Genomic DNA, 27,863 nt, shown 5'->3' on the forward strand with positions numbered 1-27,863 from the left:
CCCTCAAACCACCCCACAGCTCTGTGCCAGGAACCCCCCCAACCATTCTCTGCAACATAAATGACCCCAAGAACCACCCAAATTCTCTCCAAGACACACAGCCCAGCCAAGATCCCCAAAACTCCCTTAACAACCACCCCAAAAGCCCCCTCCAAGCACCACAAATGCCCATCAAGAGTGACAGAAGCCCCTCCCAATCCCCCCACGAGCCCCTCAATCCCCTCCCAGCCCCCCATGGCACTGACCAGGAGAGCTTGGTGGACAGGAACATCCCCAGCCGGGAGCAGCTCAGGCACTTCAGCAGCGATTTGGGCACTTTTGGGGGGCACACCCCAAACGGGGAGACCCAGGCCAGGGACTGGGACAGACACCCACAAGCCCTGGAGAACAGACGGGCTCAGGTGGACACGTTCTGCCAGCACAACTACGAGATCGTGGCCCCATCTGCCCAGCCCATGGTCTCACAGCACCCAAATCCTCCTGAATATTCCCCTGAACCAACCCCAAATTCACCCCCAAATCCCGGGAAAATGGTGCTGCTTTAGATATCTTTGTTGAATTCCTTTATTTCTACCCCAATTTTGGTTGTTTTGACAGGATGAAGGAGGAAACTATTTAGGTTGCAAAAGACCTCCAAGATCATCCAGGATTGCTGGATGCCACCAGAAGAAACAACTGGACAGAGCAGGTGAGAATTTTTGGGCCGTAAACTCAACAAATCAGATCTTCCCAATGAATTTCCGATTTCAGTCAGAGTCCTGATGGATGTTCCAGCCCCTGCATTCACCCAGGTGCCTACGGGGATCCAGGAGGACGTGGAGAGCACCAGCCAGGGCTCTTCCCAAACTGGATCACGGGGAATGTGGGTCACCAGGGCTCTGCCAAACGTGGGTGCCCCACTGGGGGATGAAGTTGGAGTAGAGGATGAAGCTCTTCCTGCACTCGGGGCACTCGCAGGGCTTCCCTTACCGGTGCCTCCATTGGTGTTGGGTCAAGTGAGAACTCCTGGAGAAGCTCTTCCCACACTGGGGACACTCGTAGGGCCTCTCCCCGGTGTGGATGCGCCGGTGCCTGACGAGGTGGGAGTTTTGTTTGAAGCCCTTCCTGCATTCGGGGCAGCGGAAGGGCCTCTCCTCTGTGTGAATCCGCTGGTGCAGGAGAAGACTGGAGCTGTTGTGAAACCTCTTCCCACACTCGGAACACTCATAGGGCCTCTCTCCTGTGTGGATGCGCTGGTGGACGATCAGGGTGGAGCTTGTGCTGAAGCTCTGCCCACATTCCCCACACTCATAGGGCCGTTCCCCAGTGTGGATCCTCTGGTGGATGATCAGGTGGGAGCTCCGGCAGAAGCTCTTCCCACATTCCCCACACTCATATGGCTTCTCCCCAGTGTGGATCATCTGGTGGCGGATCAGGCTGGAGCTCGTGCTGAAGCTCTTCCGACATTCCCCACACTTGTAGGGCTTCTCCCCACTGTGAAGCTGCTCATGGACCACCAGGTCTGAGCTCTGGCTCGATCTCTGGCCGCCTTCCCGGCACAGGGTGGGTCTGTCCTCCTCAGAGCACCCTGGGCTGCGTTTGCAGCCCCTCCTCCTGCGGGGTCTCCGCGCTTTTTCCTCCCCGCACAAAACGGCCTCTTCCACCAGGTTCTGCTGCGGGGATTTGTCCTCCCTGGGCTCCGTCCTCAGCTCCTTGTCTGGGGAGGAAGGACAAGGAGAGGATGGGATTTGCCTCCGTGCCACAGGGAAGGGCAAGGAGATCCCCCCAGTCCGTCCCCGGCAGGACGGCGTCGGCAGCGGGGTTGTCCTGCAGCCGGGGGCGATGCTGGGCTGGGAGATGGAGCAGGAGAGAGGGGGAAAGGGGCAGTGACTTCCTCGTCACCTGCCTGGGGGTCCCGGGGCATCTTCCTCTTCCTCGCAGCCTCCTCCTATATCTGGCCAAGGTTTGGGAATGGGAAATCCTGGTCTGGGGCAAAACAAGGGATGAGCACGTTGAGTTTGAAGGTCCCTCTGCCCAAGTCCAGCTCTAGAAGCCACCAGGCATCGTGTGTCCATAAAAACCTGCTCAGGAAAAGCCTCCCAGGAGTTCCCTGTCTCTGGTCCCTCCCCTTTGGTGTTCGGGGCTCCCCCTGTCCCAGCTGCTGGGGGTCACGCTTGTATTGGGGGTCCCCCTCTCTACTTGGTCCCCGCCCTCCCCAGGCTGCTGGGAGTCCCAGGAATCCAAAAAGCTCCCCCCTCTTCCATCTCCCCACTTAGGAATGCTGGGGGTGATGGGCTCCAAGGAGTCCCTCCTGCCCCTCTCCAGGCTGTTGAGGGTCCTCTCCCATCCCTCCTCCTCCTCGTCCTCCTGCCCCGTTCCCGAGCCCCTCGCAGCCCGCGGGAGCAGCGGGGATGGAGCCGGGACAGGTCGGGATGGGCAGCGCGGGGCTCTCGGCTGCTCCCACCCGCTGGGGGCGGGGGAACCCAGCCCGGGGAAAAGGAGAGGGAAACTGGGAACACTGGGGGCTGCAGATCCAAACTGGGCCTTGCTGGGGACCCTGCGTGGGGACTTGCAGCCCTTGGGGCTCCTCTCAAGAGCCTGGAGAGCCACGAGGGGGAACGCAGGGAGGGCTAGGGGGTGCCAGCAGTGGCGCCACTGGCAGTGACTGGTTTGTACTGGGATAACTGGAACCTTACTGGGGCCACTGGGAGTGACTGGGAATGACTAGGAGCATGCTGAGGGCAGCTGGGATATACTGGGAGTGTCTCTCAACCATACTGGGAACGACTGGAACCACAATGGGAACACTTGGGACCATGCTGGGGAGAAATGGGGCTACACTGAGGGCAACTGGGCATGACTGGGACCATGCTGGGAAGGACTGGGGTCATATGGGGTGTGTCTGGGACTATACTGAATCACGTTCTACTGGGATCACACTGGAAGGAACAGAGAGCAACTGGAACCATGGTGGGGGCAACTGGCATCCAACTGGGATCATGGTGGGAGAAGCTGGGCCCATGCGGAGGGAGACTGGGATCATACTGGACCCTACTTGGAGAAACTGGGACTGCACGGAGGGTGACTGGGAGTGGCTGTGATCAACTGGGATCACACTGGAAGCAGCTCAGGGCAAGTGGGAGTGACTGGGAACATGCTGGGAGCAACTGGGATGCGCTGGGAAAGATTGAAACCACAGTGGGGGTAAATGGGAGCAACTGGAACCACACTGGATGATAATGGGAGCAGCTGTGCCCATGCTGGGGTCATACTGGGATCCTACTGGAACTGACTGGGATCATACTGGGAGTGACTGAAATAGTACTGGCAGTATCTGAGAGTGCCTGGGATCCTACTGGACTCAGACTGGGACTGACTGGAAAGGTGCTGGCCATGACTGGAACCATACTGGAAGTGACAGGGAGCAACTGGGCCCAGACTGGGAGTAACAGGGAGTCACTTTGGGTGTGACTGGAATAATACTGGGAGTATCTGGGAGTGACTTGGGCCATACTGGAGGTGACTGGGAGCAACTGGGATCATACTGGAAGTGGTGGGAAGTGACTGGAATTATACTGGAGGCTACTGGGATCATACTGGCATTGAGAGGGAGCAAGTGGGATCACGTTTGGGGAACCGGGCATGATACTGGGAGTGACTGGGATCATCCTGGAAGTGACTGGAACCATACTGGGAGTGACTCCGGGTCCTATTGGATCATGCTGGGAGCCACTGGGATTACAGTGGGTGTGAATGGAACCTGACTGGGACTTACTGGGAGCTACTGGGCCCATGTTGGGAGGAAAACGGGGACACATTGGGAGCAACTGGGATACACTGGAAGGTACTGGAACCATGCTGAGGGGACTGAGACCACAACTGGGATAACTGGGACCATACTGGGAGCAGCTGGGACCACACTTTGGGACACTGACAGAAACTGGGATTGTCCTGGAGGTAAGTGGGAGAAACTGGGCAAGACCGGGATCATTCTGAGGTAACTAGAACCTTTCTGGGGACACTGGGAGTGACTGGGAATGACTAGGAGCATGCTGAGGGCAACTGGGATCTACTGGGAGTGTCTCTGTAACCATACTGAGGGAACTGGAACCATACTGGGAACAGCTGGGCCCGATGCAGTGGATCTACACTGGGGGCAACTGGGCAACTGGGATCTACACTGGGAGGGACTGGGACTATCCTAGGGGCAAATGGATTCATACGGGGAGGAAGTGGGAACAACTGGAACTCCTCTGGAGGCAACTGGGTTCATACTGGGAGCACAGTGGGAGCAGCTGGATCCATGGTGGGTGAGACTGGGATCACACTGAGGGTGACTGGAATCATACTGGCATTGACTGGGAGTGGCTGTGAGCAACTGGAATCACACTGAAAGCAACTGGGAGGAGGTGGGAGTGACTGGGATCATACTGGGAGAGACAGGGAGCCCTGGGGATCATACTGGAGGCTCCTGGGGTCATGCTGGCATTGACACGGAGCAGCTGGGATCACACTGGGAGCCACTGGCATCATACTGGGAGTGAGTGGGAGTGACTGGCATCATACTGGGAGTGGCTACAATCACACTGGGATAATGGTGGGTGTGATTGGACCCTGACTGGGGGTTACTGGGAGCTGCCAGGCCCATGCTGGGAGCCACCTGTGCACACACTGGGAGGAGCTGAGAACACCTGGGAATGACAGGGTGCATGCTGGTGACAACTGGGATGTACTGGGAGTGACTGGGATAATATTGGGGGCAAGTGAACCATGCTGAGGCAACTGGAAGTGCCTGGGAATGACTACGAGAATGTTCAGCACGACTGGGATATACTGGGAGTGCCTGAGACCATTCGAGTGGGGACTGGAAGCAACTGGGAATGTGCTGGGGGGAACTGGGACCAAGCTAGGGGCAACTGGGGCAAGTGGAAGTGACTGGGACCCGCGGCGGCACCAAGGCCTCGGAGCGGCTCCAAAGGGCTCTGCCCGCCGCCGCTGCCCGAGGCCTCGCCGCTGCTGCCGGGGATCGGACACCGCAGGCGGCCCCGGCCCCTTCCTCTTCTTCCTCCTCCTCCTGCCGGGATTCAGCCCCCGCCGCCGCCCGGCTCCTTCTGCCGCTCCTGCCCGGCACGAAGCGGCGGTGCCGCTGACGGGGCCGGAGCGCGGCTGCCCCGCGACTGCCCCGCGCCTCAGGGCCGGGCCGGGGAGTGACCGCACGGCTGGGGAGGGACCCCCGCTGGCCAGGGCAGGGACTGAGCCCATGGGAGGGACCCCCCGCTGGCCAGGGCAGGGACTGAGCCCATGGGAGGGACCCCGCGCCGGAGCAGGGAAGGATTCCTGTCCCCGAGGGCGAAGCAGCGGCACGAACTGACCGCGACTCCCATCCCTTCTCCCTGCCCCGCTGGGCACAGCAGGGAGGAGCCGCGGATAAAGGCAAGTCCGGCAAGGAGAAAGAGGTCGCGGGAAGGTTCTGTACCAGGGTTTATTTTACTCCTCACTCTCCTGTTCTGATCCGCTCCGTCCCAAATCCAGTTCATCTCCCCACGGCGGGGCTCTTGTGGCCGCCATGGCGATCCCTGAGTGAGCTCTCCCTGCCCTTAGCCCGAGCCACGAGGACTCGGATCTGTTCCAGTTCCGTGCAATTCACGGGCATTTGGGGCAGCTGGAGCGAAGCAGCTGGAAAGCACAGCGGGCTCGAGAGGGACTCAAGCAGGGCAGGAGCCGGGGCTGCCCCGAGGGAGCTCTCCCAGCACGAACCTTCCCGGGCTCTTTCTAGGGGAATTTCCTTGAATGTTTCCATTCATCGCTACAAAGCAGAGTCACAAGTGGAGCTGAGCTTTCACCTTGAAATGAGCGAATCGAACGCGTGCGCTGGGAGTGCTGCAAACTCAAGGTGTTCCTTGATCCTTTAATCTTGCAAATATTCAGCCCCTCAGCAGCGATGTCTCTGCCAGCCCTCCGGTTTCTTGCTCAGACCCGGCTCGGAGCTTGGAGAAGAAATCCAAAGTCCCAAAACAACAACCCCTTTCTTTTTTTCATTGGTACGTTATGCTATCTTGTTGTATATTCTATTTTACTTTATTTTTGCTCTTATTCTTATTTTCGTTTCTTTCTTTTTTTTCTTCCTATTTTATTGTGGTTTTTCTCCAATTCCCTCCCTCCCCCCCCGCCGTTGTTCTCCTCTCGGAGGTTTGGGGTGAGGTGCTGTCCCACCGATTCTCCCCTGGAAACCAACGAAATCAATCGAAATAATGATGACTTCGTGAATTCTTTTGAATTCTTTCCGCTGCTCTTTCCAGAAGGTCCCTGCCGGGTCCTACTAGGAGGAGCCGGGGGCACGGAGGAGCCTGAGGGCTTAACTGGGGAGAAGAGTTTAATTGGAGTGAGAAAACTTTAATTCTGGGGAGAAAATGTGAATGGAGGGGATTGGAATGGGAGGGAACGATTTTAGGTGGGGAGAGAAAAGGAACTGTGGGGAGGAGCCCCCCAGCCCTCGGCCGTGCCCCGAAGGTGCTGCCAGCGGCTCCCCTGCCCCAACCCCCGCGCCGGGGGCGCGGAGCTGCCGCTGCTCGCCGGGAACGTCACGGGATAAAAACTCCATTCAAGCTTTTCCAGCCGCGGCAGCGACGCTCAGCGTTCCTTGGACCTTCCACGGTCCTTGGACATCCCGTGTCCCTCGGCTGTTCCGTGTCCCCTGTCTGTTCCATGTTCGCCCGGTTTGTCCCGGCTGCTCCCAGCCACTCCCGGCTGCTCCCAGCCACTCCCAGCTGCTCCCGCTAGCCCTCAGTGTGGTCCCAGTTGCTCCCAGTGTAACCCCTGTTACCCCAATTCTGGTGCCAGTGGGTTCCAATCCTGGTCCTGGTGTATCCCGCTGGGTCCCAATGTGTCCCAGTCCATCCCAGCCTGTCCCACTCCGTCCCGGTCCCTTCCCTGCAGCCGCCACCGTTTCCCGGATCCTGCCCCTCCCGCCCCCGGAGCTGCCGCCGGACGCCCCCCAAGATGCTGACGGGGGTCGGGGGCTTCGTGTTGGGCTTCGTCCTCCTGGGCTGGGGCTCGGCCTCCACCTGCGGGAGAAGGTGAGGGGGGTCCCCGGGGGTCGTGTCCCCCCCCCCTCGGAGCACGTGGGACTCCCCCATGTCCCCCCCATGCCAGGGTCACCCCCTTTTCTCTCCCACAGCGCTCCTGACCCAGCTCCTGCTCCTCCCTGCGAGGGGCTTTGCGGAGCCTCCCTGGGACCCGCTTGAATCCCCATTCCTGGGCACTGGGACCCCCCTGCACCCCTCATCCTGCACCAACACCACCCTTCACCCCCTTTCCCGGGTATCCTCCTCTCCCAGCCCCTGGATCCCCTGTGTCCTTGACCCCGGGGACCCCCGCACCCCCATTCCCGGCCATCCCGGGGAACCTCAGCCCCAGGCCTCCCTTTCCTGGGAAACCCGAACTGGGCACGGCGCTCTGCAGCCGCTCCGGGAGTTACGATCACCCAAAGGAAAGGGACAGGAGAGGCGAGAGAGAAGCAGATTGGGAATCAGGGATCGGGGTCCCAGCGCCCAGTCCTGCTCCGCCGGGGGTGCGGCCCCGCAGCCGCAGGACAAAATGGATCCGCGGGTCCCGGTGCTTGCCCCGCTTCGGGCCGAACCCAGCGGGTTCCCGGCAGAGTTTGGCCGCAGGGCCCGGGAGTTCAGCCCAGCCCGGCCCGGGGGTCCCGCAGGGCGCGGCCGAGGAGGGTCCCGGGGGATGCCAGGAGGGGATCCAGGGGAATTCCCTGGAATTGCCCCGTCCCCTCTCCCCGCGCTCCCTCGGACAATTTGGCTTCTCCGCCTCCGGACCTTCGCCGCCGGGATCTGCCCGGCGAGCGCTGACTGCCCCCGGCACCGGCAACCCCCTCCCCGCCCACGGCTCCTCCCGGGAACTTCTGGAAACAGCAGCGGAAAGAGTTCAAAAATTCATCATTATTTTGATTGATTTCGTTGGTTTCCGGGGAAGAACCGGTGGGAAACCCCCTCACCACAAACCTCCGGGGGGAGAACAACGGCGGGGGGTGGGGGGCAGGGAATAGAGAAAAACCACAATAAAATAGAAGAAAAAAAAAGAGTAAGAGAAAAAAAATCAAAGTAAAATAGTATATACAATAAAATAACACATCGTACCTATGAAAAAAATAAGATGACGGCAGAGGTGATTCTGTTGGGACTTTGGATTTCTTCTCCAAGCTCCGAGCCGGGTCTGAGCCAGAAACCGGAGGGCTGGCAGAGACATCGCTGCTGAGGGGCTGAATATTTGCAAGATTAAAGGATCAAGGAACACCTTGAGTTTGCAGCAGTCCCAGCGCACGCGTTCGATTCGCTCATTTCAAGGTGAAAGCTCAGCTCCACTCGTGACTCTGCTTTGTAGCGATGAATGGAAACATTCAAGGAAATTCCCCTAGAAAGAGCCCGGGAAGGTTCGTGCTGGGAGAGCTCCCTCGGGGCAGCCCCGGCTCCTGCCCTGCTTGAGTCCCTCTTGAGCCCGCTGTGCTTTCCAGCTGCTTCGCTCCAGCTGCCCCAAATGCCCGTGAATTGCACGGAACTGGAACAGATCCGAGTCCTCGTGGCTCGGGCTAAGGGCAGGGAGAGCTCACTCAGGGATCGCCATGGCGGCCACAAGAGCCCCGCCGTGGGGAGATGAACTGGATTTGGGACGGAGCGGATCAGAACAGGAGAGTGAGGAGTAAAATAAACCCTGGTACAGAACCTTCCCGCGACCTCTTTCTCCTTGCCGGACTTGCCTTTATCCGCGGCTCCTCCCTGCTGTGCCCAGCGGGGCAGGGAGAAGGGATGGGAGTCGCGGTCAGTTCGTGCCGCTGCTTCGCCCTCGGGGACAGGAATCCTTCCCTGCTCCGGCGCGGGGTCCCTCCCATGGGCTCAGTCCCTGCCCTGGCCAGCGGGGGGTCCCTCCCATGGGCTCAGTCCCTGCCCTGGCCAGCGGGGGTCCCTCCCCAGCCGTGCGGTCACTCCCCGGCCCGGCCCTGAGGCGCGGGGCAGTCGCGGGGCAGCCGCGCTCCGGCCCCGTCAGCGGCACCGCCGCTTCGTGCCTGGCAGGAGCGGCAGAAGGAGCCGGGCGGCGGCGGGGGCTGAATCCCGGCAGGAGGAGGAGGAAGAAGAGGAAGGGGCCGGGGCCGCCTGCGGTGTCCGATCCCCGGCAGCAGCGGCGAGGCCTCGGGCAGCGGCGGCGGGCGGGGCCCTTTGGAGCCGCCCCGAGGCTTTGGTGCCGCCGCGGGTCCCTGAAGGAGCCGCTCGGCGGGACGGGCGAGCTGGGAACGGAAGAAAACACAGAGAAAAGAATAAAATCCAGTCAAAGAGCCGCACCGAGGGGAGTCTCCGCCGGCCCGCGTCCCTGAAGGAGCTGCACCGAGAGACCGGCGAGGAGCCCGGCGGTGAAAGAGCCGCACCGCAGGGGAGCGGGATGAGAGGTGTGAATGGAATTAAATCTAGAGATTCGAATAAAAAATTATGAAAGAACCGCGCCCGGGAGTGGCCGCTGCGCAGCGACTAAAAAGCGGCACCGGGGCGTTCCGGGGGTTGTTCCCGAGCAGCTCCGCTCAGCCCTCGGGCACCGCGCTCGGGCCCCGCGCACTTTTCCAGCCCGGCCGCCCCCACGGGCCGGGCCCCGCGGCTCCCGCTGCCGCCGCCTCGGCCCCGCGGAGCCCAACAACCCCGGAAAATCGCTGCCATGCACTAAAGAACCTTTTCGTGCTCAGCGAGGGGCGCAGAGGGGGGATCCTTATGAAGTCCCCGCAGTCCCTGCTGGGCACGGCCGGGCATTAGCGCAGCTGCCGGGGCTGTGTCCCGGCACCGGCTGCTGCCACAGGGCACGGGGCTGCCGCGCTTGGGCATCAAAGCCGACAGATTTGGGGAGCAGGGACAGCCACAGAAACCCTCGGGGAGCCCTCGGGAGCCTGGAGCTGCACGAGGGACACAAAGGATGCCCCGGACACAGCGATGGCCCCAGCAGCGGCTCTGCCCCCAGCACGGGGCTGTGTCCCAGACCCCACGGTCCAGCCCGAGGGTCGGGGGCGGCAGCGGAGCTGCTGGACGGAGCTTCCAGCCCCGCCAGCCTCAGCTCCGATCCCTTGGGCCGTGGCGCCGGTGACGGGTGTCCCTCGGCCCTCCCGGCGTCTGTCAGCTTTTGCAATGCAGAGGGAGAAACTGAGTCCCAAGTGGAGTCGGTTTCCACCAATCGCTATTTCTCCTTTCTTTTCTATGACGGATTTCACAGTGCTTCCTTTCCGCCCGGAGATTTGGAGAACAAAATTCCCGGCTGCCCCTGCATCCCTGCAGCTTTCCACAGCCCCAGCCTCGTCCCTTCTCTCCCGGTTCCGTCTCTCCAGTCTCTCCCTCGTGTCGCTGCCGGCTCGGAGGAAGGACATTCCCCCCGGCACCCCCTGCCTCCTCCTCCTCCTGTCCCGTGGGGCGCAGTTGGTGCTTCTGGAGCCGCCTGCCCGCGCAGCCGGACCCGTCCTGCGGCCGCTCAGCGCTGGAGCCGAGGGAATGAACTGCGGGCATCGCTGGGCTGGCCCCGGCCGGGTGCCCGGGGCCACCAAAGCCGCTCTGGCACTCTGCTCACAGCTGCAGCACACAGAGCACAGAAGGAAAGGCTCGAGGGCTGGGATCGGGGCAGGGAGAGCTCACTCACTGCTCACTGTCAGGGCCACGACAGACCTGAGCTGGGGAAATTAATGGAATTTATTTCCAAACCAATCCCACCAGGAGAAGGAGAACTAAAAGAAATCCTACAAAACACCTTCCCCACCCCTCCCTCCTTCCCGGGCTCCCAGCCTCCGCCCGCAGTCCCTCCTCTGCTCTCCCTGCACGGCAATCTTGTCACCAGCCATGAACTTGGCTTTTGCCTCATCCCGGGACCTCTTCCCGGACAGGAAGAACTTTCCCCAGCAGAGATGCAGGCCCTGACGGCCTTTGAGGCTCAGGGTGTTTCTCCTGCAGCTCCTTGCAGGTCCCCTATTCCCCTGCCGGCTCTCCTGCACCACAGAACTCTGCTGGCTGAAGCTTCACAAACGTCAGGTCCGGCTCTGGATGTTCCTGAACAATTTGCTTGAGGTCCTTGGGGGCTGCATTGAAACATAGATTTATAAGAAACATAAAGATTTTAATTAACTCTAGCTGTGTTGAAATCAGTTAGAATAGGAAGGAATTTGGGCCCAGCTAGAGTTAATTAAAATAGTTAAGAGAGCTGGACCTGAAATGGGTTTTAAGATGTTAGTAACTGATTACCAAATAACTGGTGATCTGTCATTTGTATGTTTGCTTAGCTGTGCTAAGAACGAGAAATAGAAACATTGATCAGTTGGTGTAGGGAACAAGGACAATTACCAATTTCCTCCCCTGGTGGGAACCCGTTCAAAAGTCACGCAAGAGGAAACTTAGAGGTCACTAAAGTAATTAGGATTGTTAAAGTTCAGAAAGGCAAAAAGGTCAAAATGAGGAAGATGAGTTACTTCATCTGTTTTAGGACCACTGACCCCATTCAAGACCACCGACTCAATTCAGAACACACACTACGCATGCTTAATGACATTTAAGCTCATTTCCATATGAAGCAGAGAATGGGAGGTGTTAACGGTATGAATATACATTTGTATTTTGGATATTTATAATATTTGGAATAAAAAGGTATCGTGTTTGTTTGTATCCAGGCCCTGCATCTTAGGGAGCTATCCCATGCAGTGCCTGGCGCCAAATAAAACACACACTCATACACTCTAAACGGTTAGGGAGATTTTATCCGTCTCAGTTGGATATCGACATTAGATCGATATTCATATTTTGGTAAATCAGCATCTGATCCATTGTTCTTGTCTTCCCCTAGGGCCTGGCACAGGAGGTGGAACCCGGGTGCTGCTGCAGCGGCGCTGGGGGAGCTCCAGGACTCGCTGTGGCCGCTGTGGCAGCCGCAGCACAGCCCGTTCCCAGCGAGGAGCCCAGGGCTCCGTGGGGCTCTGCAGGACCTCGGCCCTGGGGCTCGTCTGCATCAGCCCGGGCAGCTGGGCTGGACTTGGCTTCGTTTGTGTCTCTGGCTGCCCTGGCACAGCAGCTGCCCAGCGCCCAGGGGCCAGCAATGGGAGCGGGGCAGGTCGGGGTGAGCTTCAGTGTCTGTGCCCGGCAGAAATGCCAAAGCCTTCCCTAAGGAGCAGCGAGTGCTGCCAGAGCACAGGATGCTGCTGCTGCTGCTGCTGCTGCTGCTGCTGCTGCTGCTGCTGCTGCTGCTGAGCACGGGACGGCCCCAGGGCTCATGTCAGACAAAGCCGGGATGGGAGCCACAAACAACGGGAGGAGGAGGAGGAGGGGCAGGAGAGGAGGAGGAGGGACAGAAGAGCAGGAATAGCGATGGGGGAGGATGGATGGAGGATCAGGAGCGGGAGGAAGAGGTGGGATAAAGGGGGAGGAGCGGGAGGAAGAGGAGGGAGAGAGGAGGCGGGAAGAGGAGCCTCCACGTGCATCCATCGCTCTCTGTGTCCGCAGCTCTCGGCTCTGGGAGCATCGCTCCCCCCATCCCGCAGGTGACCGGGGAGGGGCAGCTGGCCCCAAATATCTTGGGCGGTCGCTGGGGTTGTTTTGGGAGAGGGGATTTTTGGACCTTGGAGGACTCCAGCACCGAGCCCCAAATATCTTTGTTGGTTCCTGGGGGGAGGGGAGTTCTGTGGGGGGCCGGGGGGAGGCGAATGTTTGGATCTTGCAGGACTCCAAAGGTGAGTCACAAATGCCCCTTGGGGGATATTGGGGAGCTCCCGGGACGCGGGATGGGGCCCAGGAGGGGTGGGATGTGGATTGGGGTGTGGGATGAAGTCTGGGGGAGGGGGATGGGCGGGATGGGGCCTGGGATGAGGCAGCCGAAGGTTGGGGATGATGAGGCCGGAGGGACCCCACTCCTTAGGGGCCTGCGGGGTATCCGCCAGCTCCGAGGGAGTTTTGGGGCACCCCTAATCCTGAGGGGGTGGTTCTGGCAGTGGGGGACACGTGGCTCCGGCAGCTCTGGCCCCACCTGAGCCCCCCCCGCCCCCTGCGCCCCTCGGAGCGGAATTTGGGGAGGGGGAGGTGGGGGCGGCCAGGCCGGGCCCCCCCGCGCTGTCCCAGCGGGGGCCGAGTTCGGGCGGGAGCCCCGCGGGGCCCGGCCCTGCCCGGGCACGGCTGATGCCGCCCGCCCGCGCTCCGCACTGCTCCGGACTGGTGCTCCCAGTGCCGTGCGGGGCGGGGCCGCTCTGGGGACCCCCCCAGGGCACAGCGCGGCTGCTTTGGGGCTGTCGGCACCTGGCCGGCGCTGGGGATAGGGCGTGTGGGGGCAGCTGGGGCCGTACTGGTGGCACTGGTGGTGCTGGGAGCCCCCCGGCCGCGGGCGAGGAGCTCTGGGGTGAGGGGAGGGGTGGAAAAGGGGGAACCCGTTGGCAACAGGGGGAGAGCAGTGAAAAGGGGATTGGACTCCTCAAACTGAGTGAGAGAGGGGACTGAGAGCCCCAAACCAAGCGCGTGGGACACTGAGGCTTTGGGGGAAGATGAGAAAGGAGGGGGATGGGGGGGAGAGGGAGGAAAAAGGGAGTGGGATCCTTCCCCTTAGTGGGGTCGGTTGGTGGCTGAGGAATGGGGCATGATGGGAAAAGGGTGGAGGGGGAAAAATGGGGGGTAGGACCTCCAGTCGAAGTGGGAGGGGTGTGGAGAACCCCAAAGTTGCCATCATGGCACAAGCTGATCTCCTGTGGGAAGAGCTTTGGCCAGAGCATGGAGCTGATCGCCCAGCAAAGGATCCAAGTGGGGGAGAAGTCCTGTGTCTGCCCAAGCTTTGCCTGGAGGCCCCATCTCAGAGGAGAGAGACCCTACAGGGGCCAGGATTGCAGGAAAAGCTTTGGTAGGAGTCCCAACCTCACCAGGTACCAGGGGATCCACACTGGGAAGCCCCTATGGATGCCCAGACTATGGGAAGGGCTTCACCGTGAGCCCCAAGCCCATGGAACACCTGTAGGAGCCACCTGGAGGAGGGTCCCTACAAGTTCTCAGCTGTAGGAAGAGCCCCAAGGAGCCCAGGTCCCCCCAGAACCACCACCTGAAGCAGAAGGTGGTGACAACTCTTCATCCCAGGGCCCTGGGAACACTGTGGGGTCTCCAGCCTGACCCCCTCTAACAAGGGGCTCCCACCAGCCCTCATCCTGCCCCTAAAATCCCTTGGGATCTCCCATCAATCTCTGCATCCCCCACTTCCCTCTCCATCCTGACATGAGACCAAAGGGGTGGAAGTCCCCACCCATGGTGACCACAACACCGAATTTTTATCTCCACCCACCAATTTTGCATCTTTTCCCTTGGCCAGGTTTCCTCTCAGTGGGTGGGAGCAGCCCAGAGCCCTGCACTGCCCATCACGACCTGTCCTGGCTCCATTCCCATTCCTCCTGTGGGGTGTGAGGGGTTTTGGGAATCAGGGGAGGAGGAGGAGGGATGGAAGAGAAGAAGAAGGGAAGAAGGAGTGGGAGAAAGGATGAAGAGAGGAGGAGCAGGAGGTGGGATTAGGGAGGAGAATGGATGGAGGAAGATGAGAAGAAGGCAGAGGAAGAGGAGGAAGCCCATGGGTCCAGCGCTCCCAGAATTTGCAGGCCCCTCACCCCAAGGAGCATTGACCTCCCCATCCCACCTGGTACCTGGGGAGGGGGAGCTTGGCCCAAATATTCTGGGGAATCCCTGGGCCGGTGTTTTTGGGGGGGATGTTTGGATCTTGCAGGACTCCAAAGCTGAGCCATAGGTGCCCCTTGGGGGGGGACACTGGGGAGTCCCCAGGAGGTGTTTTTGGGGGGTCCCTGCAGCAGACGGCTGGCAGAGACCTGGTGGGGGTTGGAGGCATGCGGGTCCCTCCCGCAGTGGGGGTTGGATCCACCCGGGTCAGGCACCGCTGCCTCCGTCCCGGAGTCAGGGGCCTGCAGGACCCATCAGTGGAGCCAGAGAGGGGAACCTCGGGAGCCCCAGAGTGAGGAGAACAGAGAGGGGCAGTGCTGGGACCAGGGGAACCCCGGCAGTCTGGAGGAGCAAACCCCTGTGACCCCCAGGACCCCAAAGTGGGGAGCCCAGAGAGGGGGGAGCACCACGATTCACAGGACCCTCAACAGCCTGGAGAGGGGAAGGGGGAGGGGACTCCTGGGACCCCCTGCACCCTGAAGCAGAGAATAAGGGGAGAAGGGACCCCAGGACCATAAGTGGGGTTCCCTGGCATCCCTAAGTGGGGAGACGGAAGAGTGGGGAACTTTTTGGATTCCTGGGACTCCCAGCAGCCTCAGGAGGGTGGGGACCAGGTAGAGAGGGGCATCCCCAATACAAGCACGACCCCCAGCAGCTGGGATGGGGGGGAACCCTGAACACCAAAAGGGAAGGATCACAGAAATATGAACTCCTGGGAGGCTTTCTCAGGGCTAAATATTGGTGTTTGGGAGGTTTTTATGGATCCCAGATGCCTGGTGACTTCTAGAGATGGACTTGGGCAGAGGAACCTTCAAACTCAACATGCTCATCCCTTGTTTTCTCCTCAAACCAGGATTTCCCATTCCCAAACCTTGGCCAGATGGAGGAGGAGGCTGTGAGGCAGAGGAAGATGCCCCGGGACACCCAGGCAGGTGACGAGGAAGTCACGGCCCCTTTTCCCTCTCTCCTGCTCCATCTCCCAGCCCAGCATCGCCCCCGGCTGCAGGACAACCCCGCTGCCGACACCGTCCTGCCGGGGACGGACTGGGGGGATCTCCTTGCCCTTCCCTGTGGCACGGAGGCAAATCCCATCCTCTCCTTGTCCTTCCTCCCCAGACAAGGAGCTGAGGACGGAGTCCAGGGAGGACAAATCCCCGCAGCAGAACCTGGTGGAAGAGGCTGTTTTGAGCGGCTCCATGGTGCAGGAATCCAATGGGGAGGAAAAAGCGGGGAGACCCTCCAGGAGGAGGGGCTGCAAACGCAGCCCAGGGTGCTCTGAGGAGGAAAGACCAACCCTGTGCCGGGAAGGCGGCCAGAGATCGAGCCAGAGCTCAGACCTGGTGGTCCATGAGCGGCTTCACACTGGGGAGAAGCCCTACAAGTGTGGAGAATGTCGGAAGAGCTTCAGCCGGAGCTCCCACCTGATCCGCCACCAGATGATCCACACGGGGGAACGGCCCTATGAGTGTGGGGAATGTGGGAAGAGCTTCAGAGAGAGCTCCCACCTCATCCGCCACCAGCGTATCCACACAGGAGAGAGGCCCTACGGGTGTTCCGAGTGTGGGAAGAGGTTTCCGACCAGCTCCGATCTCCTCCTGCACCAGCGAATTCACACGGATGAGAGGCCCTTCCGCTGCCCTGACTGCAGGAAGGGCTTCAACCGCAACTCCCACCTCATCAGGCACCAGCGCATCCACACTGGGGAGAGACCCTACGAGTGTAGGGAATGTGGGAAGAGCTTAAGCCGGAGATCCCACCTGATCCGCCACCAGATGATCCACACTGGGGAGAAGCCATATGAGTGTGGGGAATGTGGGAAGAGTTTCAGATGCAGCTCCAACCTGACCATCCACCAGCGCATTCACAATGGGGAAACGCCCTACGAGTGTCCTGACTGTGGGAAGGGGTTTCAGACCAGCTCCGATCTCCTCCGGCACCAGCGGATTCACACAGAGAGGCCCTTCCGCTGCCCCGACTGCAGGAAGGGCTTCAGGGACAACTCCACCCTCGTCAGGCACCGGCGCATCCACAGCGGAGAGAGACCCTATGAGTGTGGGGAGTGTGGGAAGACCTTCAGCACGAGCTCCAACCTGATCGTCCACCAGAGGATCCACACGGGAGAGAGGCCCTACGAGTGTTCCGAGTGTGGGAAGAGGTTTCCAAAGAGCTCCAATCTCCTCCTGCACCAGCGGATTCACACAGAGGAGAGGCCCTTCCGCTGCCCCGACTGCAGGAAGGGCTTCAAATACAAATCCCACCTCGTCAGGCACCAGCGCATCCACACTGGGGAGAGGCCCTACGAGTGTCCCCAGTGTGGGAAGAGCTTCTCCAGGAGCTCTCACTTGACCCAACACCAACGGAGGCACCGGTAAGGGAAGCCCTGTGAGTGCCCCGAGTGCAGGAAGAGCTTCATCCTCTACTCCAACTTCATCCCCCAGTGGAGGACCCACGTTTGGCAGAGCCCTGGTGACCCACATTCCCCGTGATCCAGTTTGGGAAGAGCCCTGGCTGGTGCTCTCCACGTCCTCCTGGATCCCCGTAGGCACCTGGGTGAACGCAGGGGCTGGAACATCCATCGGGACTCTGACTGAAATCGGAAATTCATTGGGAAGAGCTGATTTGTTGAGTTTACGGCCCAAAAATTCTCACCTGCTCTGTCCAGTTGTTTCTTCTGGTGGCATCCAGCAATCCTGGATGATCTTGGAGGTCTTTTTCAACCTAAATAGTTTCCTCCTTCAACCTGTCAAAACAACCAAAATTGGGGTAGAAATAAAGGAATTCAACAAAGGTATCTAAAGCAGCACCATTTTCCCGGGATTTGAGGGTGAATTTGGGGTTGGTTCAGGGGAATATTCGGGAGGATTTGGGTGTTGTGAGGCCATGGGCTGGGCAGACGGGGCCACAATCTCGTAGTTGTGCTGGCAGAACGTGTCCACCTGACACGTACCGGGGCTGTGCTGGAATTCTCTGCTGCTGCTGAGCCACTCGGGGGGTCTGGCCCAGCAGGAAAGGTGACCCTGAGCCAGGAGCTTTCCTTGGCCGCAGCAAAGCCTTGGCACGGAAAGACCTTCCCAGAGCTGTGCCCTGGGCCGGGAGGGATTGTGCCACCAGAGCTGTCCCTCCATTTCTTCTGCCAGGCAGCTCTAGGACATGGAAAGTGGAGAAGCCAGAGCTGCCTCTCAGCTTTCCGCAGTCCTCCAGAGGAATCCTGTGTGGGAAGCACCCTGGGAACAGGGTTTCTGTGCCAGGGCAGAGGAATTCAGAGCCCTTTCCTCCTGCGTGGGCCGAGGCTCTGGCCCTGGCCCTTTGCAAAGGCCCTGCAGCTGCCAGAGGGGCCTTTTTGGCTCAGCTGAGAGCAGTCCTGCTGCAAGGCTGTCCTCGAGCTGCTTGGGCTGCACATGTGCCCAGGGAATGCTCATTGCTTGCAGTCTCAGGTGCTGTGGGTGTGCAGGTGTAAGTACTGCAGGAGGGAACAGCTCTGCTGGGGGCAGTTCTCTTTTTCTTGGTGTGTTTTTTATGTTGAATGAACGTTCCCTGCCAGCTCTGGGCAGAGCTCTGTACGTGTATGTGCCACTTGTCTGTGGCACTGTGGCTCAGGAGGTGGCCAAGGGGAGCTTGGCCGAGCTGTGGGCAGAGGAATGGCCATCAGGCCAGGCTGGGGGGTCAGCGGCCGGTCAGTTGCGTTGCGTGGCCGCGGCTCTGGAGGCTTGTGTGGGAGCGTGTGCAGGGCTGGAAGGCTGGGGCTGCCGCCGCTGTGTCCCAGAGCCGGGAAGGCCGGGGCTGGCCCGGCCCTGGCCCGGCCCCGCCAGCTCTGCCAGCTGCCGGCGGGGACACAAAGGGCAGCTCCGAGCTGCGGCCGCTGCGCTGCGGCCGCACAAACGCAGCGCCCGCAGAGCTCCAGGGCAAGGTGCTGGCCCTGGCTCGGGGCTGGGCCGGGGCCAGCGGCAGAAAATCAACTTGCAGCTTGGGCCCCGCAGCAGGGAGGAGCAGCAATTGCTGGCTGAGAGAGACTCTTGCCAAGGGCCTGCGGGGCCGGGCCCCAGGGAACGGCTTCCCGCTGCCCGAGGGCAGGCTGAGATGGGATGTGGGGCAGCAATGGTTCCCTGGCAGGGCGGTCAGGGCCTGGCACAGGCTGGCCCCAGAAGCTGCGGCTGCCCCCGCATCCCTGCAAGTGTCCCAGGCCGGCTCGGCCATTGGGGCTTCCTGCCCAGGAGGGCTGGGCTGGGCTGGGCTGGGGCTGCTGAGGGCGGGATGGGCTCTGGCTGAGCCAGCTGAAGGCTGGGCATGATGAGGCCGGGGGGACCCCGTTGCTGAGTGGGTTCTGGGGTATCCCCCATTCCTGAAGGGATGTCAGAGTATGTCGCATTCCTGAGGCAGTTTTGGGGTCCCCTCAATGCTTAGGGAGAGGTTCTGAGAGGGGGGGGCTCTGGTACTTGGAAGGGGGACCTATTGGCAGGGATGCGGGGAGCCCATTTTGGGAAGGATGCTGCAGTTTCTGGCAATGTTGAGAGGTTCTGAATGGCCTGAGGGGCCCTGGCTCTCATTTTGGGACTTGAGGTGAGCCCATGGGCACAGCAAGGCCTGAGGAGAGGTTCCAACCTCTGATTTTGGATGGAGGGATTGAGCGGGTGCCTCCAATAAACTCAATGCCAGCCCCAATGTGTCGATGGCAGCCCCAAATGGCTCGATCCGTCAGCCCCAAGCCCCGTGTGTGGGGAGTCAGGAACCACAGAAGGGGAATTGGTGTCCAGGAGGGGTGGGATGGGATGGGATGGGGATGGCATTTTGGGGGTGGGATGATGTAGCGGGTTGAGTTCGAAACCAGGCAGAAACACCAATTAAATGTAGTGGTTTTGATTCAAAATATCCATTATTTACTTATTTTTCTTCTGTGAGATAAGAATTAGGAGAAAAGCAAAGCAGGCACAAACCTTAAACAGTTGCAGTACAATGAAAGAGCTTTATTACTAACAGAATTAAAAGTAAAGAGAAAACAACAAAACAAAATTAAAGTAAATTCCCCCCCCCCCCCCCCCCCCCCCCCCCCCCCCTTTCCAGCACTTCTCTCCTTTTATCCAGCTCACACAAGGGATAACAGAACATGGGATGTTAGTCAGTGTTGCAGTTCTTGAAAAGTCTTTCTCTTATGCTTAAGGAAGAAAAGGTTTTCCTTCAGTTGCACGTGGTTCCCAAACTGCCACCAATAGCAGACCCGCCCGGAAACAAACAGTCTGCTGTGTGTAGAACATCTCTCCCATGAAGAATTTCACAGTTCTTTCATACTACAAAACATGGGCCATCACATGGGGTTATTCATCTTTTTAAGGATAAGTTATTTTGGCCTGCACACAGAGGCTTTTCTTCGCCACAAGTCTCTAACAGCCTCTTACTACTTCTATATAGCCTGGCATAGGCACTCTTCACAAACTTCATAGGCACACGAGGATACTCCATCCCCCCATGTTCTTCAAATGGATTAAAGAGACAAACAGTTTGTGGTATTACAGTTTCTCACCACGGCATGCAAGAAGGTTTCTTTTAAGCTGCGCGCCAGAATCGCGGCACCGCCCTCTTTTCTCCTGTCGCCATGCTCAGCTCCGTCTCATGTGACTCACTTCTCTTTCTCTCTGACTCTGAAACCGCCATGTTGAAGGGTGTTCTTGTTCTTGTTCTTGCTTTACGGTGGGGAAAGCCTCGCTCCCTTTGTGCTGCTGGCTGCACGGTGTCCTCTTCAGTTCAGCATGAAGTGTGCTGGCTGCAGACAGGAGGCTCCGCCGGCTCCCGCTGGCTCCGCCGGCTCCGCATGGAGAGGAGAGGGACCCGCCTGTCCCCAGAAGCCGCGCTGGATGGGTTTAGCTGTGAGCAGTCCATGGCTGGTTTGAGCTGCCTGCGGCTCTGGGACAGTTCCCCCCAGCGACCCAGGGTCCGTGCCGTGGTGCTGAGAAAGGGGGAAAGGGGCAGTGGCCCCGGCCCGGCCCGGCGGGGCCGGGAGGCTCGGAGCCCCCCCACCTTCCAGCAAGCGAGCTCCGACCAAAAAGGGGAAGTCCCGCCTTTCTGTGCGGTTTAAATATGTAAATTGTGAGAAGCGTAATTGGTCTTAAAGACTGTCCATCAACTCAGGGTCAACCCAACACAGATGAAGTTTGGGAGTGATGGGGTGGTTTGGGCACTTGGCGTGTGTCACTCCAGGGAGGGAAAGCAGGAGCCGCTTTTCAGGAGGCTCCTGCTTCTTTTTGGCAGTTTTGGGGCCATTAGGTGGCTTCTGGGAGGTTTCAGGGAATTTGGGGAAGGTGATGTAAAGCCCCCACAATTTGGGGGGCTGAGGTGAAGTTCCCCACATTTTGGGAGGGTGAGGGGACCCCAATTGGGAGGGGATCCTGCTGCTTTGCACCCCTTCAATGGGCTTGAGAGGGAAGAAAGAGAGAAAGAAAGAGAGAAAGAGAGAAAGAGAGAGAGAAGGAAGGAAGGAAGGAAGGAATTCGGAAGGAAGGAAGGAATTCGGAAGGAAGGAAGGAATTCGGAAGGAAGGAATTCGGAAGGAAGGAAGGAAGGAAGGAAGGAAGGAAGGAAGGAAGGAAGGAAGGAAGGAAGGAAGGAAGGAAGGAAGGAAGGAAGGAAGGAAGGAAGGAAGGAAGGAAGGAAGGAAGGAAGGAAGGAAGGAAGGAAGGAAGGAAGGAAGGAAGGAATTCGGAAGGAAGGAAATCAAAAGACAAAAATCAACAAGAAAATGAAAAAAAGGAAGAAAAAAGAAAATAAGAAAGAAGGAAAGAAAGATTCATTAACGTGAAACCAACAAGAAAATAATTTTTTTAAAAGACAAAAACAGAAGGAAGAAAGAAACAAGGACAGAAAGAAAGACACAAGAAAAAATAAAAGAAAAAATAAATAAGGAAGAAAACCAGAAAACAACAAAAAAACCAGGAAAATAGAAAGAAAAAAGGTAAAAGAATGAAGGAAAAAAACTAAAAGAAATCAACAAGAAAATGAAAAAAGCAAAGAAAAAGAAAAGATGAAAGAAAGACTCAATAACGTGAAACCAAGAAGAAAAATGAAGAGAAGGAAAGAAGAAAGCAACAAGAAACAATATTAAAAAAACACATTAAAAATGAAGAAAGAAAGAAAGCAAAAAGATAATAAAAATGTAAGAAAGAATGGAAGAAAAAAAGAAAGACTAAATAACATGAAACCAACAAAAAAATAAATGTTAAAAAAAGTCAAAAAAAGAAGAAAGAAAGAAAGAAGGGAGAAAGAAAAGAAATAAGAGAAAGAAAGACCCGAGACAAAAGAAAAAAGGCAAAAAGATTAAAAAATGAAAGAGAAAATCGAAAGACAGAAATCAACAAAGAAAATGAAAACACAGAAGAAAAAAAAAAAGAAAGAAGAAAGGAAAAGCAACAAGAAACAAACAGAAGAAAAAAGCAAAAAGATATAAAAATGAAAGCAAGAAAGCGGGGAAAAAAGAAAAGAAGGAAGAAAGAAAGGAAATGAAAAGACAGAAATCAGCAAGAAAATGAGAAAAGGAAACAAAGAAAACCAGAAAGCAACAACAGAGAAAACATAGGAAAAAGGAAGCAAAAGAATAAAAAATAAAAGGAAGAAAGGAAGAAAACAACAAGAACCAAAAAAAAGGAAAAAATAAAAATGAAGAAAGAAAGAAAGAACGTAAGTAAAAACACAGACAGCAACACGAAAAGGAAATAGAAAAGAAGAATAAGAAAGAGAAAGAAATAACATGAAACGTCAGAAATCAACAAGAACATGAAAAAAGAAAAGAAGAAAGAAACAAGGAAGAAAGGAAAAAAAGAACAAAAAGAAAGACACAAAGAAAAAAAAGAAAGAAGGCTAAAAAAGAAAGAAGAAACACAGAAAGCATCAAAAAAAAAGGACAAAAAGAAAAAAAAATTAAGAAAGAAAAGATTGAAAACTAAAAGTAATCAACAAGAAAATGAAAAAAGCAAAGAAAAATAGAAAAAGACTCAATATTGTGAAAGCAAGAAGCAAAATTTTTTAAAAGGGGAGAAAGAAGAGAGAAAAAAGCAAAAAAAGAAAAAAATGACAGAAAGATAAACACGAGAAAAAATAAAAGTAAAAAAGAAAAGAAGACAGAAAGCAACAAAAAATAGGAAAAAGAAAGAAAAAGAAAAGAATGAAGAAAGAAAGCAAGCTCAAAGTAATCAAGAAGAAAATGAAAGAAGTGAAGAAAAATAATAGATTAAAAAAAGAAAGGCTCAATAACGTGAAACCAACAAGAAAAATGGGGAAACAATGAAAGAAATAAGAAAGCAACAAGAAACAATAAAAAACTAAAAAAAAAGAAGAAAGGAATAAAAAAGCAAAAAGATCATAAAAATGAAAAACAAAAAGGAAGAAAGAAAGAAAATCAGAAGACAAAAATTAACAAGAGAATGAAAAAAGTGAAGAAAAAAGAAAAAAGAAAGACTCAATAACATGAAACCAACAAGAAAATTAATGGAAAAAAAGACAAAAACAGAAGAAAGAAAGGAACGACGAAGAACGAAAAAAAAAAAGAGAAAGACACAGGACAAAAGAAAACAAAAAAATGAAAGAAAGCAAAAAAGAAGAAAAAGCAACAAAAAAAAGGAAAAAGGAAAAAAAAAGGAAGAAAGCAACAAGAACCAAAAAAGGGAAAAAACCATTAAAAATGAAGAACAAAAGAAAGTAAAACCACAGAAAGCAACAAGAAAAGGAAAAAGAAAAGAAGAAAAATAGAATAGAGGAAAAGTCAGAAATCAACAAGAAAAGGAAAAAAGAGAAGAAAAAAGAAAAGAAGAAAGAAAGAAATTAACAAAGTAAATACCATGAAACCAACAAGAATATGAGAGGAAAAAAAGAAAGAAAAATCAAGAAGAATGAAACAAGGAAGAAAGGAAAGAAGAGCAAAAAAGAAAGATGGAAGAAAAAATAAATGAGAAAAGAAAGAAAGCAAAGAGAGAAAGAACGAAGCAAAAAAAACCAAAAAGGAAAAAGAAAGAAAACAGATTTAAAAATGAAGAAAGAAAGAAAGAAAACTGAAAGAAATCTACAAGACAATGAAAAAAGGAAAGAAAAATAGAAGAAGAAAGACTCAATAACGTGAAACCAAGAAGAAGCACGATGTAGCGGGTTGGGTTTGTAACCGGGCGGAAACACCAATTTCGTGTAGTGGTTTAGCCCAAAATACTCATTACTGTTTATCTGCTGCGAGATAAGAATGAGGAGAAACGCAAAGCAGGCACCAAACTTGAAAGAATATAAAGAAGTTTATTAACAGACCTAAAAGAAGAAAAAAAAATTATACCACCTTCAGAACTCTCCTCCTTCCCCCACCTTCCTCCCTTCTCCCACTGACAATGGAAAAAGACAACCCTTGAGATGTTCAGTCTGTTCACCACTTCCATAATAACCTTGTTCAGTCCATTTAGAAAGAGAAGTTTCTTCTTGCTCGTGCTATGAAAACACTATCACAACGAGCCAGCCGCCCACTTCCAAATACTGTTCAGTCCGTTTAGGAAGAGGAGTCTCTCTGCTTGCATGTGAGTCCCTTCCCCCGACTTGCAGCTTTTCCCGCAACTGCTTTCGAGGGTCTACTCTTGAAGTTTTTTGGGGTACAATTTTAAGGTTGAGCCGTTCAGAAACAAAAACAGAGGCCCTTCTCCTTCCCTGGGAGCTAGGACTATCTCTGGGAGCATCTCTAGGGACTGAGGTTTTCTCCTTTCCCATTTGGAGCCAAAGTCCTCATCTGGTCCATCTCTCCCTGTCCAAACTTCTCATGAAATTACAGCTGCATCAGCATCTGCCTATCTCAGCGCAGGTGCTTTTGCCTACGAGTTGAGCACTCCACCCCCCATATCTTCATGAAATTACAACGGGATACTCTGCTCTATCATAGCTTCACAACAGAATTTCAGCTTTAAGCATCTCCTCTTTCTCTTCCCTCAGGTTTTCAGCTCTTCACAGCAATAAAAGGGTTAATCTCACCTCGGCCTTGCAGCTTTGCAGCTGGAATGTTGAATGCTTCTTATCGCAGTGGAGAGGGGGGAGAGCCGAGCCGCTCCTGCTGCCCACGGCAAGGCAGTGGGGGGGGGTTCCACAGCTGGAACAGGTCCATCGACTCCAGGATGGCCATGGCCCAGCCCGGCCTGGCCTGAGCAGGGCCTGGGCGGGCCCGCTGGCCCCCACACGGGGCCCGCAGCCACCTGTCCCAGCGCCGGAAACGAGAGAGAGCTTGGGGGGGAGTTTGTCTATTCTTAAGCGTGGATCACAGAGGCGGTCACAAATTTAAGTGGCAGGGGACACAGCCAGACCAGCGGACCCAAATCAGCCAAGGGGATGTTCCAACCATATGACTCCAGATCGGATGTATAAAGCAAAGGGAGAGAGGAGGAAGGGCACCTTTTCCCCCAGAAGCTGAAGTTTCCCTGAGTCTTCCAGTTCCAAACTGTTGACCCTTTTTGGAGGCATAAGGTTCTCACCCCGTAGTCTTCCAGTCACCCTCGAGTTGTAGAATTTTAGAGCAGTCAAATTAATCAAGATTTTCTAGATCTTGCTGTGCCATTTTCTTGATGTCCATGTGAGAGGGGACACAGTGATGGATGGGTTTGCATGGGAGCTGCAGAGCCCCGGAATGGAGAGCCTGAGTGTCCCAGCAGGATTTGCAGGAGTGTGGAGGGCAGCTGGAAAGAAGATCGTGGGCAATATTCTCCTGCCTCCATCTTCCAAGGAAGCTTTGATTCGATCCCTGTCTGCACTGTGCCACGGGGCCTCCAGAGGCCCAGGGAGGTGTGTGGGTGGCCCCAGAAGGCGCTTGCAGGACCCTGGGGCACCAGGGAAGAGGCAGGAGCATCCCTGTGGTGCTGGGAGAGACACCCAGAGGGGGCCACCCCTGGGGCCCGGGCAAGAGCTGCATTCAGGCAGCCAAATTCATGCAGGGTCTGCCCGGGCGCTGCCAAGGACCAGTCCAGTGAGCTCCAGTCCTGTTTCACCTCTTTGTATTTCTTTGTATTTATTTCTTTGTACTTATCCTTATTATTATTCTCTTTGTTGACCCTCAAAATGCCACTAGAAATCATTTTCCCTCCAAATAAATACTGACTTATTTTAGTGTGCTGCTTTGGACAAATTTGGAGGAAAATATCCTCTGACAGAAGGCAGGTTACAAGCAGCCCTCTCCCACCAGGTCTGGGAAAAAATATTTTCCTCTGAGGAAAGTGAAAGAGAAAAAGAACCTATTTATTTAACAAACACACAGGAAAAGGATAATAATGCTGAATACTTAAACCTCTCGCTGTGGAGAGAAACCTGGGAAGATTTCAGAGTCCTTCTGTAGGTGTGCTCTCTCTCCTCCTCCTTGGAGCTGGGTTGGTGTCCTCCAGGGCCTCGGTGGAAAATTCTCCCGCTGTGTTCTGATGTTGAAACAGTCCAGAAGAGAAGAAGGGAAAAAGCCCAAGTCCCAGGAAAACAAACTTCAACTCTCCGTCTCCCTCCGGAGAAAAGGAGCCGAAAGCGCGCTGCAAAGCAAGCAGGGCGCTCCCTCCGCTCTTCTCGCTGCCGCAGCAGAACGCACAGGAGTGTGTGTCTGTGTCCTTGAACAACCGCTTTGAAAAGTTCGCTCGGGTTTTTCTCTCTCCCCCGTCGGGCTCAGTTTAAAGGCACAGAAAGGCACAGGATTGATTTCTGGGCAGAGAGCAGCGATAGGGGATACACATCATAAAGTCACCCCCAGACAGGAATGTACGGAGCTGGAGAGCTCGACAGTCCTGTGTCTTTAGTTACAAGGGTGTGGAAGTGTCGCTGGGTCCTTTGGTAATCGCACAGTTCTGTATCGGTTCCCGCCGTGCGGAGCCATTTTTATACAGAAGTCGGTGTATTCACACAGCACAGATTGTTGTGTTTTCCTGTGTATCAATTTCTGTGTAAACCTGCATCCCGTTGTACAGTTTTATCGATGTATGAATTTCTGTGTAAAGCTGCGTGGCCTTGCAGAGTTTGGTTCAGGCTCTGTGGGTGTTGAGAGAGTGCGATGGATGTTTGGCTTTCTCTCCAGACGTGTATCTGTACAGGCACCACCGTGTGACCCGTCAGACATTTAACTGTGTGAACCAAAAGGGATCTTTGTATCTTTCCATATGGTCAGCAGAGATGGAACAATCTGCAGGAAGCTCGTAACAGAATGTTGGGGTTTTAGGAGTTCTCCTTGGGTTTTTTTTCTGTTAAAGGAGTTTTCCCCATAGATGTTGCCACGGGGACAAATTACTGGATGCTTAAGAAAAACAAAAGACCTGGCCATAGGGGTGGGGTGCATCTTGCTACTCTTCTTTTCACCTGGCTGTGTGGGCAGTCAGTCCCTGGCGTTTTGGATGACGGAGAGAGAGGCTGCTCCTTCAGCTGCCTTCCTTCTACCGGAGAGAGCCCGGGATTCCCAAGCCTGCCTTCCCTGCCCCGCTGGGAGCCAGGCTGCGGCCGCCCTGCCCCTGCCATTGCTTCGAGCCTTCGCTACTTTGTAGCCCCGCTCGCCCTGCCTGCCCAGACCTCCGCAGGTTCCCACCACAGCTCCAGAATTTTGATACATCTTGTCTGCCACCCGGGATTTGTGCTCATCCCTGCCACTCCAGCCTGCTGGTCCTGAGGGTCCGGCCGGACACCGGGATCAGCTGCCCAGGGGTTTGTGAAGCCTTTGTTCCATCCCTTCCCGGGATCCCAGGCCCCCAGTGCCGCGTGCTCCCCGAGCTCGCTCCGGAGCGCCCCCTGCAGCCGCGGGGGAACCATCGCACCTGCCCTGCTCACCGGGAGCCGCCAGCGCCCCTGCCGGCTGCGAGCGGAACTGCACCCGAGGGGAAAGGGCCTGACAGCCGAGAAGGCTGGCACTGGGTTTGTGATTGTTTGCTGTTACTGCCAGAGTTATTGCTCTTTGTTTGACTGGTTATACACATAAAGATCTATATTAGTAAAGAACAGTTATTCCTATTTCCCATATCTTTGCCTGAAAGCTCCTTAATTTCCAAATTATAATAATTCAGAGGGAAGGGGGTTGCAATTTTTTTTCTTCCATTTCAGGAGAGACTCCTGCCTTCCTTGGCAGACACCTGTCTTTCAAACCAAGACACTGGGAGCAACTGGGACCACAGTGGGGGCAAGTACAATCATACAGCGAGTGACTGGGTTCATACTGGAAGT

At 55.6% G+C, this 27,863-nt stretch overlaps 2 protein-coding genes across 2 annotated transcripts in view; one reads left to right on the forward strand and one right to left on the reverse strand.

Annotated features, from left to right (window-relative positions):
- The window catches only part of LOC116439032 (zinc finger protein 239-like), a 264,648-nt gene that overhangs the window by 45,576 nt on the left and 191,209 nt on the right, over positions 1-27,863 (reverse strand). The gene's annotated exons all lie outside the window — the stretch shown is intronic.
- Positions 15,465-27,863, forward strand: part of LOC116439027 (zinc finger protein 3 homolog) — a gene marked incomplete at its 3' end in the record, with an annotated part of 33,251 nt that continues 20,852 nt past the window's right edge. The window contains exon 1 of the mRNA XM_032098087.1: positions 15,465-15,622. Coding sequence (XP_031953978.1) covers positions 15,571-15,622 — 52 coding nt within the window. The remainder of the gene's footprint in view (positions 15,623-27,863) is intronic.

The sequence above is a fragment of the Corvus moneduloides genome, unplaced genomic scaffold (genome assembly GCF_009650955.1).
Source record: "Corvus moneduloides isolate bCorMon1 unplaced genomic scaffold, bCorMon1.pri scaffold_89_arrow_ctg1, whole genome shotgun sequence".
Lineage (NCBI taxonomy): Eukaryota > Metazoa > Chordata > Aves > Passeriformes > Corvidae > Corvus > Corvus moneduloides.